Source organism: Prosopis cineraria, unplaced genomic scaffold (assembly GCF_029017545.1).
Source record: "Prosopis cineraria cultivar Desert tree isolate PC_DT_omini unplaced genomic scaffold, ASM2901754v1 PC1, whole genome shotgun sequence".
NCBI classification, from domain to species: Eukaryota; Viridiplantae; Streptophyta; class Magnoliopsida; order Fabales; family Fabaceae; genus Prosopis; species Prosopis cineraria.
The window spans coordinates 1,916,456-1,933,851 of NW_026555332.1; the positions used below are offsets into that span (position 1 = coordinate 1,916,456).

At 28.5% G+C, this 17,396-nt stretch overlaps 1 protein-coding gene across 1 annotated transcript; it reads left to right on the top strand.

The window, feature by feature from the left end:
* The first annotated feature begins 6,048 nt into the window (after nt 1–6,048).
* On the top strand, nt 6,049–12,682 carry LOC129291880 (uncharacterized). The gene is made up of 14 exons (XM_054929442.1): nt 6,049–6,299; nt 6,741–6,852; nt 7,023–7,135; nt 7,233–7,355; nt 7,993–8,165; nt 8,306–8,381; nt 8,529–8,615; nt 9,703–9,783; nt 9,884–9,916; nt 10,088–10,141; nt 10,740–10,781; nt 11,945–12,023; nt 12,148–12,218; nt 12,333–12,682. Exons 1-14 carry the CDS (start codon nt 6,105–6,107, stop codon nt 12,423–12,425), a joined length of 1,332 nt encoding a protein of 443 aa, XP_054785417.1. The 5' UTR covers nt 6,049–6,104; the 3' UTR covers nt 12,426–12,682.
* The last annotated feature ends 4,714 nt before the right edge of the window (nt 12,683–17,396 follow it).

Sequence of the window (17,396 nt, forward strand, 5' to 3'; positions counted from 1 at the left end):
GAATGAAAACAAAACCAAAAAAGTGAAAATCATACTGAAAGTTTTGACTGGTTCAAATAAAATTGGGTTAGATCATATGGATGTAAAATTCTTACTAATTATTTTCATATGTGTTATTTATTTAACAGGAGATGGATAGTGTCTATTAATTTTGCCTTTAAAGATGTTATTAGTAATGCTGATCAACTTTAAGATTGCCAGTTGAAAACTTCTTCTACAGCTGAGACAAGCTTAAAAGTTTGCCAGTTGAAAACTTCTTCTACAGCTGAGACAAGCTTAAAAGTTTCTTGAGGAGATACTTCAATTGTTACTACAAAAGGTCTGCTAATAACCTTATTTCTTTCATCAATTTTGCATTCTAAAGGAGAAAATTCTTCCCCATATAGCCTCATCATAGCTATACAAGGAAAAACTTGTGCTTGAGCAGGCAAAAATGTTGGAGTCATAAGTTCAAGTTTGTCCAGCAGAAGGAGATCTTTATGGCCTAATTCTTTAATAAGCTCAAAAAGAGTACTTTTTTTTAATGGGAGGATTTGAAAGTCCCCCATCTTCTTCTATTATGTTTTAAGCCATGATTATCATCATCATTTATGAGGAGGATGCTTGTATCTATAGGGAGATCCATGTTGCTTGGGCTTCTTAAAAATCTTTCTTTTACCATACCAGTCATTATGATTATTAGAGTTGCCCCAAAATTCACAATCGTAATTGAGATCACATTTTTGAAGCATAACCCCAAATCAAGTGACTATCAACATGGGATATAAAGACTGGCTTGGCTTCTTGTATGAAAACTCAATATGAGGATCTCGCTTGTGGTAGATATAAGTTGGTGCTATCTATAAGATTCTAGCAGAGGTCTGGGCTAGATTTTAAGATCTAGGCCTTCTGAAAACTAAATTTACAATCCTATCCTGTAACCTATATAGAGTAGGAGACTCTGTTGTATGGATATCCTTTTAGTCAGCATATAACTTTTTTTATACTAGTTGATCCACTCTAAAAGCATCAATTGGGCTAGCTTTTCTTGATATAGATGTCTTGGGATCTATATCACAAAGGATTCACTAGGTCTTTTTAAAAAATGTTCATAGGGCATCCTTGGTTGAGTTAAGGAAGTAAAGATCAAACAAATGGTTTTGTGATCTGTAGATGATCTAATGATGAAAGGTGGCTATCGTGGCTGATGGGTCTTGTTTTGCTTTAACAATTTAGATATGAGCTTTTAATTTGGTGGAGAAGGTTGGATCTATTAACTTGATTTTAAAATCAAGAACTATGGTAAGGATCACGCTCCCTTAACCAAGTGTAACATCCCAAAAAGTTCAACCCCGATTAACTGAGCTAAACTAGGGTAAATTGGTATATTAAAGTAGTGTATGGCTAAAAGAATCTAATAAATATTTTTTATTGTGGTTTTAACCCTGGATTTGGGTCCGAAATGAAGTCATGTCACTTGAACATTAAAAAGGGATAAAATTATAGGAAAATAGTTTTGTGCCATATTTGCCATAGTGCATGAGTAGTAGAATAAGAAGGAGAGGCCTCTTTATGCCAAATACCGTAGCACATGGCAAATTTTTTCAATAATAAACATGAGAATCAAACAAGAAAGGAGAAGAAAGATAAAAAGAGAAATGAAGAAATGAGGATTTTCTCTGCTAGGGCACACTATTTCAGAGGATTTAGGGTTATTTGAATATGACTACACCTAGGTAAGTCTTCACCCACATCTTCTCTTCTTGTCTACACCATTTTCTCTGGTTGTGAAGTTAGGATTTTTATTGGAATGATGATTTTCAGTCTATAGATATTATGGGTCTAAACCATTAGCTTAAATAGAGTTAACGAGAGTTATTTAGATTATTTAAATATAGTATTAATTACATTATGAATTTTGGTGGTTGAAAGGTAATAAATACCTAAAAATAGCCTTTATTTAGGTGGTTGGATGAATTGAAATGCCATTAATGATGGTTTAATGACACATTGAGACTAATGTGAGTTAAAGGAAGCTAATTGACTCTATAGGTATGTTAGAAAATGAGAGATTGTGTTTTGTGTGAGTTGGAAGTGTTGAGCTAGAGTGTTGGGATTTATCTTAATGAGGATATTATTAATTATTAATGTGATTAATTTTAAATTTAATTACCCATCGACACTATTCAAGGTTGAGAAGGGCTTTAGAAGTGTTTTATTTAGAGGATAAACCTTTAACCTATCAAATATTTGAGATAATCGGGGAAAATTTAGTCTGTACATATGCTTGTTTAGTTGATTATATGTTGAAATGAATTGTTTGAAACCAATCAATGTTTGTAAACTCACTTTTGATGCAAATTGTGGCAATTTGATAACTTACGTGATGTGTATAAAAATATGTTTTCAATTGATGAAAATGATGTGTGTGTGTGTGTGTGTGTGTATAATCATAGTAAAAAGGAAAATTGTGAATTGAGGTATGTGGTGAGTATGATTTTGTTTGTAATAGTTAACAGCATGATATAACGAGAATGATGTCTAAAATTGCATATTATGTGTTAAATATTTGTGTATAGCATGATCATATAAGGCGAGAATTAGCTTATAAAGAGAGGAGTAGATATTATAGATCCATATAATATTAGCAACAAATTATTGGAGTCGAAAGCCAGTCAGGCTGCTTATCATTAGAATCAAGAGATAGCTATTGTTCTATTATTCTTGAGGATTGTCCCACTTATTCTTTAAGGGACTTAAACCTAACTAATTTTCATCAGTTTATAGGGAAACTAAATTAAAGGTATGACACTCCATAGTTATTAGTATTGGAGGAAACTGTGTCTCACAATTGAGTATAGTAGCCTTAGTCAGGCAGCTCCTCATGAGTAAAAGGCTTGGGTAGTCTAAGTTCATGGACTACTAAATAGCCACCAATTTCATATCAGAGATATTAAGAGGGTATAAGATTGATATTGATTATACATATAATATCCAGCCAAATGATTGTTATTATTGTGGTTTGGCATGAATTTGAGAAGGACACATGATTGTTAGTATTGTGACCCTATGTGTGTCTTGATGCTTTTAATTGACGAAAATTTTTTATGTATGCTTGTGCTTGGCCACATAGTTACTAGTATTGTGGTTGTGGTAACATTTTGAAAAGGAAAACAATGCTTAAAATGAACTTGGCCACATAATTATTAGTTTTATAGTCTGGGATGATTTGTGAAATGAATATAAACTTGTGAAAGCTTTATTTTGCCAATGCATTACTATAATTGATTGACATGCATTTAAGGTTTTGTGTGAGCTTTTTGCACTGGGATTGAAAATATGACACCCAAGTTGTGTTTAATTAGTAAAAGGAGTAATTTTGAAAATGGGTATCCAATTTATAATTGAGAAATGATTTAAATGTAAAACTAATACTATTAGCTAGAGTTCAGAAAAAGCTTTTTATAATACTTAAATTACTTCAATCGAATGCCGGATGGAAAAATGGGGCGTGTTGGAAGTTTTCCCTCGGGTGTTGTTATTAATAGCAACATTGCTGTCAAATTCGTGCAACGTGGTGCGACGTATCTATTATAAGCCATGACGCATCACTGTGTTTTTATGTTGAAATGTTATTTTTCAATCTAATTGTAAATTCTTTGTTACAAGTCGGTACCCCTTCCTTTTGTATACATGTTCTACTTTGATTTTTTATTCATAAAAGTATATTTGAATATTTTAAAAGTTTGAAAACTTGAGATCCTATTTATGTGATTTTTACAAACTTAGTAATTGTCTTGGGTTATTCTCATGATCACCTTGGATTTTGACCTTACACTAGAAGTAGTCAACAAAGGTCTAATTAAAGCGTTACTATAAGATCTGTAAATGGTATCTAGCAAAGCTATCATAACTATAGTAGAAATACTTTTTTCTTCCATGAAGGGTTAAGATTAGGCAAACAACTCCAACATGAAGATGTGTATAGCCTTAGTCATTCCAGGTGTTTGATCAAATACTAATGGATTTCAAGAATAAAATATTGTTCAGCAGGAGTGGTTGAAAGACCACACTGATTAAGCTTAGAAGTCTGAATGACTTCTTTTACTTAAGGATGTTGGGCAGAGATTAAGTATCTAATACCTCTAATGAAAGAGTTAGATTTATGATACTGAATGTATGGGTTCAAAAGAGGAAGGTCTATATTTTGAATATGAGCATTTCTTGGTAGGGTGGTAAATTTTATAAGGTTTTTTATTTTATTTGAAAGGGTTTGCTTTATAAAGGAAGGAAGGCAATACAAAAAAAAAAAGGTGAAGAAAGTCAAATAGGTTCAGAAGAAATATTTGAGGTTTTTGGTATTTCACTCATGGTTTCTAGGTTTTCCTTACTTATTTTCACCAATATTTTTTATAAATTTAATTTTTATTTTTTAAGGCTAGATTGTTTAAAATTAAAGGATAAATAATTTTTAAATAGTTTATATATTTTAAAAAAATTATTCTGTTGAGATTTTATAAAACCTAGATATTATTTTATGTTCGATTCATGATATCTTCATGGATCCCTATTTATAAAAAATAATTTATTATTTAATTATTTTAAAATTTTATAATATCTTTGTTAGTTTATTTCCAAGAGTTATTCAAAATAATTTATTATTTAGTCATTTTAAAGTTCTCTAATTTACTTCATTGAATTATTTTTTGGAGTTATTCAAAGTAATTTCTTAAAATAATTAGAAATTAAGAAATTTTTAAGTAGATTGGGTGTGTCACATTATTTATGATATGTTCAACAAGAACATAACATTCAAATGGAATTACATATAAATTAATTTTGATATTAATGATAGTAAAAAATAAAAAATAAAAAATATATTTTATTATAAGAATAAAATTAATTAAAATAATATTATATGAGATTTTATTTAGATAATTTAGGGCATGTTAATTGAATAGACGTAGGGTACCAAGCTACTTTAAAATTTCTCTTAGAAATCTCCTTTTATTCATATTTTCATTGTTTTTAAAAGTTTGAACAAAATATAATAAAAGTTCATAAAATATATTTTTTTCAAAAAAATAAGTGAGTTTTTCATGGAAAATCTTAAATAAATGAGACTTTGTCTCTTAAGTTTCAATTATTAATTTATTTTTTATTATATAAAGAAGAAGTAATACTGTTAAAATCTATTAATATGAATAAGAGAATATTAATGGTAGTGATGTATATTAATTAAAAAGGTAATTATTTAAAAAAACGTATTTAGAAATTTCAAAAAACAAAATGCCAAGACACATATAAAAGATTAAATTGAAAAAAATTAAATTAATTTCAAAACTAATTTGTTTTCATTTAACTACATATGCATATCAAACATCATCAATATACTTCACATATTAAATTAATTTAAGAGTCAATTTGTAATTTAAAACTAAAAATACTAACATGATAATTTAAAAAAAAAACATAATGACCATGTCAATGAAAAATAAACTTGAGGGACTGAAAGTTTTATCATCTCTTTACTTTATTTTTACTATATTTTGAAGTACTCAAATTAAATTTTAACAATTTGAATTTGATTATTTATATTTTTTTATAATTTGACATTTTAATAATAATTTTTAAGAAATAAATCTAAATCTTGATATAATAGTTAGATGAAAAAGAAAGAGAGAGAGAGAGAAAAGATCGAGGATAGAATTCCCTGACATGCTATAGGCCAAAAGGATAAGAAAGGACATCACTTCATTTTCAGCTGGGGCAAGCGGCATGTCCCATGCATGTTCATTGATAAATCAAACTAGTTTAGAAATAAACGCTACATATCATAATCATAATTAATATTTAATAAATGGTGAGAACAGTTCTTCATTTTTGATGAAAGGAAAGACTCAATATAAGCTCCATACAACGCATGGAATTTAAGAAACAAAGCACAAGGAATGGAAGAAGAATGCCGGGTCAATAACGGAGGGAAAAGAAACTATCGCTTTCATTTAAGAAGTCAAACAAAAAAAAAAAAAAAGAAAAGAAAAGGGACAAGATGATACATCAATAGATCAACCACACATACACATATATTAGAAATGTGAAGAAGGGAATGAAGGAATGAATGAATGGGGTGGTGGTGGTGGTGGAGTGGGATGAGAGAGTTAAGGCCGTTGATTCACTTACTATTGCCGTTCTTCATCCATGGCGTCGCCGAAGAAATGCCGATTTCTGTTCTCGTTGATTTCACCACTTCTGCTTTGTGTCCTCCTCACTCTTCCTCTTGCTCCACATCTCTCTTCATCGTCGCTCTTCAACAAACAGTACTCATCTCTCTCTCATCTCTTCACATACATGCACACATGGATTTGAAGTGTTTGCTGTCTCTTGTTCTGTCTTCTTTAATATCTCAAATCTCAACCTTTCATTGTTGTAATTAATGGTCAAAGAAATTTGATCTAATAAATCCCTCATCAAATGAAGGTCTGGGATTTGGGGTCGTAAAAGAAATAGCACACACTCAAATCCAATACACACACATACATTTCCCCACTCTTGTAATTTGCTGTTGTCATGTGGCTGTGATTTTTGATTTAGATCCTCCATTGATCAGCTTTTATATACAGATGAGATTGATCTAATGACAAAAAAAATCAATTTGTGTCTCTTTAACGAGAATTTCTTTCTATTATATATGTAATCATGAAAACCAAACCTTGATGATATGAGAAATATATATATATATATATATATGGAAATGTAAGGTGGTGGGAATTTTCAAGATGGTGGTGCTACCGCTACTGGGTCAGCTTGCTGACGAGTATGGCCGCAAACCCTTGCTCCTCCTTACCTTTTCTGCCTCCATCTTCCCTTTTGGTATTTCTTCTTCTCTGCTTCATCTTATAATAAGCACACTTGTGTTATATATATATATATATATGTATGTATGTATGTATGTATGTATGTATGTATTTAACATATTACATACCTGGCTAATCAATATTTCATATATTTATTTATGAAATTGTGATTTTGTGGGGGGACAGCTGTAATATCGTGGAAACAGACAGAGGAACATGTGTATGCCTACTATGTGCTACGCACCGTTTCCTCCATTATCAGTCAAGGCAGCACTTACTGCCTCATGTTTGCTTATGTGGTGAGCCTTTTTCGACCTTATGATTTTATAAATTATAATAATAATTTTAATAATTTTTTAAAGCTATATGAAATTAAAATAATTTTTGATTGATCAGGCAGATATTGTAGAAGAGAACAAAAGAGCAGCAGTGTTTGGGTGTATCACTGGTCTTCACTCTGCTTCACAGTTCATAGGTGATGCCTTGGCTCGCTTCCTTCCTGCGCACTACATTTTTGGGGTATGTTCTTGAGTTCTTCTCTCCACCATAAGTTAAGAAATTGGGTAATTATGCTATTAATTTTTTTCAAGAGGCCGATGCCATTAACTTTTTGTTTGGAATGAAAAAAAAAAAAGGAAAGAAGAACATATATATGAGAAAACTCTTAAAATTAATAAAAACATTATTTTTTAAAATTTATTTTCATAATTTTCTTTTCTCTCTATTTTCTTTCCACTTTTCCATCTATCTAGGAAAATGCTAGGTAAAGTATTATCTACATCAAGTGTGAAACCTAGAAATGTCAGCTTTTGAATAATCCTTATAGATTAAAAAAAAAAAAAACTCGTAAGGACCATAAGCTGACCTAAATGGTGTTTGTTTTGCTAACATGGATTTAACACTACTAAATTAATTATGTGATACTTTGGAATAATTACTTTGTGCTAGCAGCTGATGTGTGAGTTGTGTACATCAGTACATGTGGGCAAATATAATAGAAATGAATGAACCATAAGAACTAAAAGTAAAATACGATTAAAATATATAAGGATATATGGAGTCAAAGTAGCATCCAGCAGGCACAGATATACTATGCGAAATATATAGAAGTTGATGAGGAATGAGTATCTTGGGGTGAATGAAAATTATATTGCAGGTGTCGACGACGCTGTTGATATTTTGCTCAGCTTACATGCTCGTGTTCCTTTCTGAAACTCTGAAGTTAGCTCCAACCAAGGATCAGCACTCGCATCGCTTCCCTAAGCTCACTCATATTCTCCATCAACGATTCACTTCTATGACCAATGCTGCTCGACTTGTCATTTCCAGGTTTTATCTCATATATATTTCTTTTTCCCATATATTTTATTCTTTAATTATGATCAGATTTTATAGTAAACATATTATTTATGACTAAACAAGACAGTTGCATGATGAACTCCTAAATTAATCCGTGATTCTTCGTTCAGTCCGACATTGCGAGGCATAGCTCTTGTCTCTTTCTTCTATGAGTTGGGAATGTCTGGCACAGTCACCATCTTGCTCGTATGTCGATCTTCCTGCTTTTTTTTTTTTTTTTTCAAGTTAAAAATGAGATCCTTAAAGTAGACAAAATTGTATATAACTACTTAAAAAACTGTGAAATAAGTTGATTTAAATCATTTAATTTCGTGGCTTGAATTTTCGGTGCAGTACTATCTGAAAGCAGTTTTCGGCTTTGACAAGAATCAGTTTTCAGAAATTCAAATGTTGGTGGGGATTGGTTCAATCTTTTCCCAGGTATGTATACACACGCACGGTACGCCAAGTCATATCAAGAGGCGTTTGATTCAATTAATTAAAGGAGTTAAATCAATTTATTTAAGGTGCGAGTATGCCAAGTCATATCAAAAGGAGTTTGGTTCAATTAATTAAAAGAGTTAAATCAATTTATTTAAGGTGCCGAATTCAGATATTAAAAGATGTAATTACATTAAATAAATATATAAAAAAATATTTTAAGTTAGTTATGAGGCTATTATTGTTGATAATAATCTCATACAATGAGGGTTCAAATTAATATATTCAAATAGTGATAATATTCTTAAATTTCTCAAGATGTAAACAATAGAACTCTGAAAAAGGGGGGAAAAACACGCATCCATAATTCTCCTCTTTCCTTGATATTAAAATTGTTAAATCTTGAGTTTAGAAGAAGAAACTAATCCCTCACAACATGTGAACCAAAGTTCAAATTCTTATTAATACATAAAAGTATTCATGTTTAATATTTGATCATTTGTACCTCGAATTGGATTGCTTTTAACAAAAACAAAATAAAAAAACATGAATAGAACTATATTTGTTTTCATTCGTAGTTCTACCAAACATGTATTTTTGTCCATTCTTATTGCCATTTCATTCTCATCTTCATCTTAATTCTTCCCATCCTATTAGAATTATTTTCTCTCTACCAAACAAGGCATTAGGTTATTGTCCATTATTGTCCATAGTCAACGGTGAATGGTTAGAATGTCTATATCTAATTTCATTGAAAAATAAGAAGTCTCGTTCATTGTTATATGTCTGTCATATGTTTTGATAATTGCTGGAATGTTATACTATTCATGTTGACTAAGAAATAAATATTATATCACTGGTTGTATATAAATTTAAAACAACATTATTTCACCTAATGTAACTGAAATTGGATGGGTTTGTTGGTTTATAAAGAAATATTAAATACTCTAAATGATAGTTAAAATTCAACTGTATATAATTTATTTTTTATAAATAGGTTCTAAAGTAGTAATAAATTTAAAAAAAATTGTTAGATGTCGGGTGCTATCAAGTTTATTAATTATATATAGATTGAGTTTGGTTGCAGATGGTGTTGGCTCCACTGATTAATCCAATGGTTGGAGAGAAAGTGATACTCTGCTTTGCATTGCTTGCATCCATAGCATATGTAAGCACTTTGGATTATAAAATTTATTTTCTCAATATAATTTTCTTTCCTTATATTCAAATTTGAAAATCTATCATTTGGTTTTTTTTTATCTGTGCAGGCATTGCTCTATGGACTGGCATGGGCTCCTTGGGTAACTTCACGTTTTTTTTAATGTAATGCAATTCTTATATGGGCTCTTCATGGGTTGGCTACCTGCCTTCGTGGGTTCACACATCCCTTTTTTGCATTGGGCCTTACTCGTTTTTGTGTGCGAATAATATGTGTGTAGTGTTGGCAATTGAAGCCATTTTAATGAATGCAGGTGGCGTACTTGAGTGCATCTCTTGGTGTCTTCTATGTCCTGGTGAAACCTTTTGTAAGTACTGCATCTTTTGCTATTTATTTTATGCAAATATTTGTTTTGGGAATTCAACTTACATAAATTTATCCATCTCATTCGTGGTTTAATAAAACTTGCAATTGAAATTGTAATTTTTTTTTCCATCATTACCTATACTTATCTGTAAGTTTAATGTGTAAATATTGTGATAAGTTGAGTTTATAAAAAAAAAAGTGAAGTTATAAATTTGACCACTAACTATTTTTTTCAAAAGTATTGAATAACTTATACTATTAAATGGTATAAAATAAATACTTAACTTTTAAAAACAGAGCATTCAATAGCCCACCAAGTATTTTAGCTTTATTGTCAGAATTGTTAGATTATATAATTAAAATATGGCATGCATATATTAATTTTCATAAATAAATGCACTGTTCTTCAAATAAAAATATCTTTGCTATCTTTTTTTTTATATTTTTTTGACTAACTATTTTTTTTATTTATAAAACCACCTGTACCCGTTTTTTATTATCGCGATAAAAATTAAAAAGGTTCTTAACTCTACTCCATAGAAGATAATTTTATAATTATTGAATTGATATAATGATTATTCATATTTCTTGAAATGTAGACTTATGCTATTATTTCAAAAGCATCAAGCTCAGCTAATCAGGTTTGTTCCTAGCTCCTTCCTCTTACTTTACGTCAATAAATAAATTTAAATGACAAAAAAAATCCAACCATTTTTGCTTTCTTGTCATTAATTTAAGCTCGTTAAATAAAATAATAGAAACATGTTCACAGTTAACAACAACATATACGGTATCAAATTGAGTCCAACTGAACTCAAATTCATAGTAGCGCATTGTAGCGAATACTAAGATTTTTTTGAAACTACAAATTTCACTGATGTAGATTACGCATGTTAGATGTTATAATATATATTCTTTTTGTTTAAAAATATAAAATATTTTAACTAAATTTTACTTCTCAATAAAGTATTTACTTATTTTCAAACTAATTTTATCTTTTCATATTTATTTCTATTAATTATCCTACAATAAATATAAAGTCATTATCAATAAGGTCACTTTTGAAAAAAAATAATGATTACATATTGAAAGACTAAAAATATTTTATATTTTTAAATATTTAACTCCTTAAAAAATATCTTATATTTTTGAATGAGGAAAGTAATATTTAGGGTAAAAACAGAGATACTCCACTGTAACTGTCAGACTAGGAAAAAAAAGTACAAATAAATATGCAATTGTATTAAATAAATATGTCATAAGTATTTCTGAAGTACTCATAAGGCGGACATTGATAATAACAATTTCATATAGTATGAATTCATATTAGTTTAAACATGATGTAATAATATTTATACATTTCCTAAGATACTTGACAATAAAATAAAAAAAAGTATAAATAAATAACTTAATTTATTACTGTATAAAGCACTAACACTCATTGGACATCTACTCATGTGTGCTTAACATTATCATGCAATATGGATTCACAGATTTTCTTTAATATTCATACACTCCCTCTATCCTAATTTATAAAATATTTTTTAATAAAATTACATTTATGAATAAAATTTATTAAATACAGTTTATAATTTTAATAATTTATCTATAAATAATGAGGGTAATATTAAAATGATATTATTAATAAAATCTTATCCCTTTTTAAAATGTCTAATGTTTTGGATACTAAATTACATCAAAAAAATGTGAGATGGAAGGAGTATTAATTATTGGAAATGGAAACAAATTTAAATATGTTATGATTATTAGTGAGTCCAAGACTGATACTTAGTGCCTATGACAGGGAAAATCACAAGGCTTCATTGCTGGGGTCCAATCTATTGCTCATTTGTTATCTCCTATGATCATGAGTTCATTGACGTGTAAGTCGAAAATCATCTTCAATTGTTTTTTAATTATAAAACCTTCTTATTAATAATTAATAATTATATATTTCAAATTAATTAAGCTCATAATTAATGCTCATATATGTATTTGTTATTTCAGCGTGGTTTTTATCTAGCAGTGCTCCTTTTCAATGCAAAGGCTTTAGCTTAATATGTGCTTCCATTATCATGGTAATTAATTGATTAATTAATCACGCTCCACTAATCCTTTTTATTCGTGTATTTTAATTAATTTATAATTTGCTAATTTGGAGATCTCTTTGTGTTTGATTTTGATATGATCAGATGATTTCTCTCTGTTTTGCTTGCTTATTGGAGCCTCGATCTCATTCAATTGATGATGTCGAAGTCGATCTTGAAACTCCTTTACTTAATTAATGACAATTAATTTAATTAAAAAATTGAGGGTTTGTTATTATATTATTCGTGAACCCCTCTTCCTCTTTTATCTTAGAACCATAACAAACTTGTTTAATTGGCCTATGTAAATGCCCGCGATAATTTTTTGTTTGGGTATGATTTGAAAAGAAATCTGTGTATGGTTTGCAATTAAAAAAATGCACAAATTAATGAGGTTCTTGAGTTAAACAAATTAATGTTCATTTATTATTATTCAAGAAGAATTTATAGAGAAATGTTGTGAGGTCCCAATATCATTATTCGAATTTAAACGATTTCTCAACACACCTTTGAATTTGGACCATGTCTTCAAAAATGTTGTGTTGGAAGCTTGGAACCTTTCTGCTTAAAAGAATGTCTAAATGCTCAAAATTTCTTCCAATTAATATGAATATATTAATTGAAAGTTTAAAACAAGTTATTAGAAGTTTGATTTATAATTTTTATGACTCTATTTATGAATAAAATCTAACTGGAAAAATGTGTATTTTATACCTCTTGAAGCAAGTTAAGATATAAGTTCAAAAGTCACCTAAAATTATTTGGAGCACTCCTCCTATTATCAAATAAGCAATATTGCATAATAAAATTTTTTGGAACAAATTAATAGAATTATTTGTCATTAAATATAAGCAATATTTCAAACTTTTGGTGATCTTCAAAAAATATTCTTCATAAATAATTATTGGACCCTCCATTTTCCAATAAAGAATAATAACCATTTTTTATTGAGAGCAAAATAAAAACGATATAATACTTTTTAGACACTAAAAAGTTTCTTCATACATGTGCTTCCTTTCCCTCGTTGGTAATTAGGAAGTTAGGGTGCTATGAAAAAAAAAAAAATAGAAATCTTGCTAGACGTTTTATTTACAAAGAACCATAATTAAGATGTAAAATTTTATTATATTCTTACATAGATTTTCTGTGACCTTCTGATGCCTGTTTGGTTTGATTCCGTACAAGAAAATTATCCGTAATTCTAATATATTTTATCATTTCGTTGTTTTGTTGGTTTCAAGTAATTTAAATGGGATTATATTTGGTAAAGAAAATTACCTCAAATTTTGTAATGGGGATAACATCAATAAACCAAAGTAAATTACATTTGGTTTGCACATATTGACTTTGTGGTTTCTGCTAAAAGGGTTAGTATTAATATCAATATGTGGGTTTCTGTGTTTGATAGTGTTTATTTGTAGTTGGTTTTGTTTGAGGTAACATTGCACGTTCATAATTCATATCAATACAAGTAAGTAAAAAATTTAAAAAAATTAAATGAATCAATTGAAAATCATATTAGAAAAAAAAAATCATGCATATTAAAACAAAATGTCAGAACGGGACATGAGATCGCTTCAAGACATGTGTTTCGTCCACCGGCAAATCCGTCCCTCTTCTTGTCATCGGCCTCTTCATCTCCGTCAACCGCCACCAGCGTCCCTCCTCTCGTCGCCGGCATCTTCTTCTCCATCAATCACCGCTGCCTTCCCTCCTCCCTCTGTCTTCACTGCCACCCTTTTTATCTCTATCCACCATCACCACTGTCCCTCCTTTCCCATGTCTTCTTCTTCGTTGTCGAACTCCTAGCAATCGCCCAAAAGCCAAGAGCCACAAGCGTCACTGAGCCTACAAGCCACAAGCTATAGTCCTCGAAGTTGAGATTTCTTTTTTTGGGGTTTGATTGTCTATTGTGCTGTAGTGGATGTAATGGAAGATAAATGAAATTTTTTTATGTTGATTGGCTCTAAAATGGTGGAGGAAGACGATGATGATGGGATTGGAGAAGTGGGAAGGATGTTTTTTTCAAGGGAAAGGCATGTGTGCCTTTTTATTTTCATGTTAATCTAATAGAATATAAATACTAATTTTGATTCTTAAATCTTTAAATATCATACCAAACAAATTTATGTAATGGTTTATGTAATTTCCATCACATTACAGCATTATATTTCATTACATTCACCAAACAGGCCATTAAAAAAAAAAAAAAGCGATGGTGCTTCAAATGATTTTTTCATTAGTTTTTTTTGCCAGAAAAAAATTATTTTAATAAAATATCATTATATATATAAAAGTAGGGTTAAAGGCTACGAGAAAATGCTAGGTATTTATTTTTAGATTTATTGTAATTCTATGCTTCTGAATATCTTTTATATGATTCTATATTTCAAAGTTAAATTTGGGATTAGGTTCAAGATTATTTATTATTTTTTAATGTATATGAGATATATAATGTATAGTTGTATAGTATATTGCATAGAAGTAAAAAGCATTTTTTTTTGGTATATCAATTTGATTTTATACTTTATGCTTTTTATATTTCACTTATATAATTTTTCAATATTCTTCAATTTTTATTTTTCCTTTTTTGCTCAACACATGTCAGCTTAACATTTTTAATAAAAATTTGTGAGCCTTGCTTAATTATTCACAAATTTTTCATCTAGCACATATAGATTGAAATACTTCCTCCATTTTAAATTATAAGACAATTTGAAATAACATTACATATATACATAAAACACAATAATAACACTTTATAAACTTTTTTTTAAAACAAAATTATAAACTTTTAAAAATACCCTATACACTTAATTATTACACTACAGTATCATTTTAATTCTTTCTCTACCTAAAAGATAATATTAGAAAAATATAATTAATGAAACCTTATTTTTCTCAAATTATCTTGTATTTTGGAACAAAAAATTCCTCTAGCTTTATTTTATAATTTGAAATGGATGAAGCATATAATTTATTTAAAAAAAAGTAGCATGAAATTTAGTTGATAAAAAAAAGTGACGTGAATTTCCATCTATCACTAATTATACTTTTCTCCTTTTAAAAAAGATATTTCTTTATTCACTATATAAAATTCGACAAATAACTTAGTAAGTTATTTATGACATTAATGGTATGGATTGTTATATATTTTCATTGCATATATTTTATATTTTTTTTTTGGGTCATAGGTATCCTTCTATTGGAGGCTATCCTATTAGATACACGGTTAATCAATCCTATTTAAATACTTATTTATTTTATGCTATCAAGTTATTTTATATAATTATAGAATATTGTTATTTGAATTTCAACTGTTTAAATTTGGATGGAGTTCTATAAGATCCAATATTTTATAATTAAAGAGAATGATATTGATCATTGTAAAAAGAATAATGGAGGAGTTGAGAGAAAATGATAGAGATGAAATAAAATAGGAGTTTAAATTTTTAAGTTTACGTGAAAATACTATAAATCAATATTGAGTTTTTTGTTCACTAGCAATCAATATTGAGTTTGCGCATACATGAATTCAAATAAGAATTTGGTTTGAATATTTGCTATTGGGATAACAAATCTTGATTAACTTTTTATTTCCTAAATATTAATTCAAATGAGATAAAAAGAAATATAACAATTTGATAAAAAATAATGTTGACCATTTAAATATCTAAAGTATGTAATTAATTAGTGGATGGTGATTTTGAAATTTTATTCTAATGCCCAAGGAATAAAACAAGCAAAAAGGAATTATGTTACTATTTAAAGAAAAAAGTCTTTAGGTCTAAATTCCAAACATATCTGATAGTTAAATTAGATTGATAGTTTAAATAAAAAAAATCCTCCAACATAAATAATATACCAATTATAAATAAATCAAATTGATTTTGGCTATGATTTCATTCTACGATTCTGACTTTATTTAAGTTTATCATTCATAAGTTTATTGCACAAATACATGTATCCTAATTATCTTTCAATCCCATCATGTATTTACATTGCTAATTTTTATTTAGTCTTCCATTTCTTCATATCAAGTCTACCTTAAGGTTTCTTCTCCTATTGATTTTTATTTTGCAAAAAAATAAGTGACATTCATTATCAAATAGTCATAGTTGTGTAATATTTAATAACATTTAACATTCTTATCATATTCATTATGCAATGGTTTATTTGAGAATTAATAATCAAATGAAAAAAAGTAGTTGGTGAGTATTTTATTATTCTTATCAAATAAAAATATCAATTTTAATTAAAAAAATGACCATGAAATGACAAATAGTACCATGAAAATGATAAATAAATATGTTCAAAATAGATAAATAAAAAAAATAGTACCATGAAATGAAGTAATTATGTTCTTTACCCTCTACAAAATAAAAAAAAAGTATTATCTTTTTAATAAAGAAAAAGTTTAGGTGAGTTATATCTCAAGAGTTTACCATGGTTAGGGCATGCTTTTACACTCAAAGAATACTTCCAGATGTACTTACAGATTATCCACCATTAAGGCTCTCACATTAACAGCAGGGTTTTATCCTTCAACCTTATAGGTTATATATAGGTCAAATTCTTACTAATTGAACTAACCTTTATTAGTATAGAAATCATAGTTGTTAAACATAAACTAAAGTTATTAAGAACAAAGATGAAGTTGTTAATATAATAATAACATAATTGTCCTTGCATGACTATAATAAAGTTATGACCAACTATGTTGTTAATATTTAAACTAAAGTTGTTATTATAGAATAAGGCTTCAATAGCATAAAAGTTTTATTTTAAAACTTTTGACAAATGTTAAAAGGATATTTCTGTTATGTTTGGCAAATACTTTAGTCAAACATTTCCTATTATTCAAGCGGGTTGAGAGAAGATATTGTTTTCATTATCATTAAATCTTCACACATGTGGGATAATGGTCAACTTCTTACACTAACAAGAAATATGAGTCTTCTATCAACAAATATTAGAGCATTTATTAGTGTTCTTCAAAATTTTGCTAATTAAATTATCTCAATTGAAGATAGAGTTACTGTTGAAGTTAGTAAAAAAATTTGTGGATATTAGGATTCCAACTGATTTGTTATTGGATGGTTTAGAGAAACTAATAAAATTCATTGTTGATTTGACTTTCTCGCATTTCCTTACCAATATATATAATTT

Excerpts from the sequence above, each read along its gene's own strand:
- LOC129291880 (XM_054929442.1), top strand. The coding sequence starts at position 6,105 with ATGGGGTGGTGGTGGTGGTGGAGTGGGATGAGAGAGTTAAGGCCGTTG. Across the intron at positions 10,782-11,944 it reads CATCAAGCTCAGCTAATCAG|GGAAAATCACAAGGCTTCAT; the intron begins GTTTGTTCCTAG and ends TGCCTATGACAG. Across the intron at positions 12,219-12,332 it reads TATGTGCTTCCATTATCATG|ATGATTTCTCTCTGTTTTGC; the intron begins GTAATTAATTGA and ends TGATATGATCAG.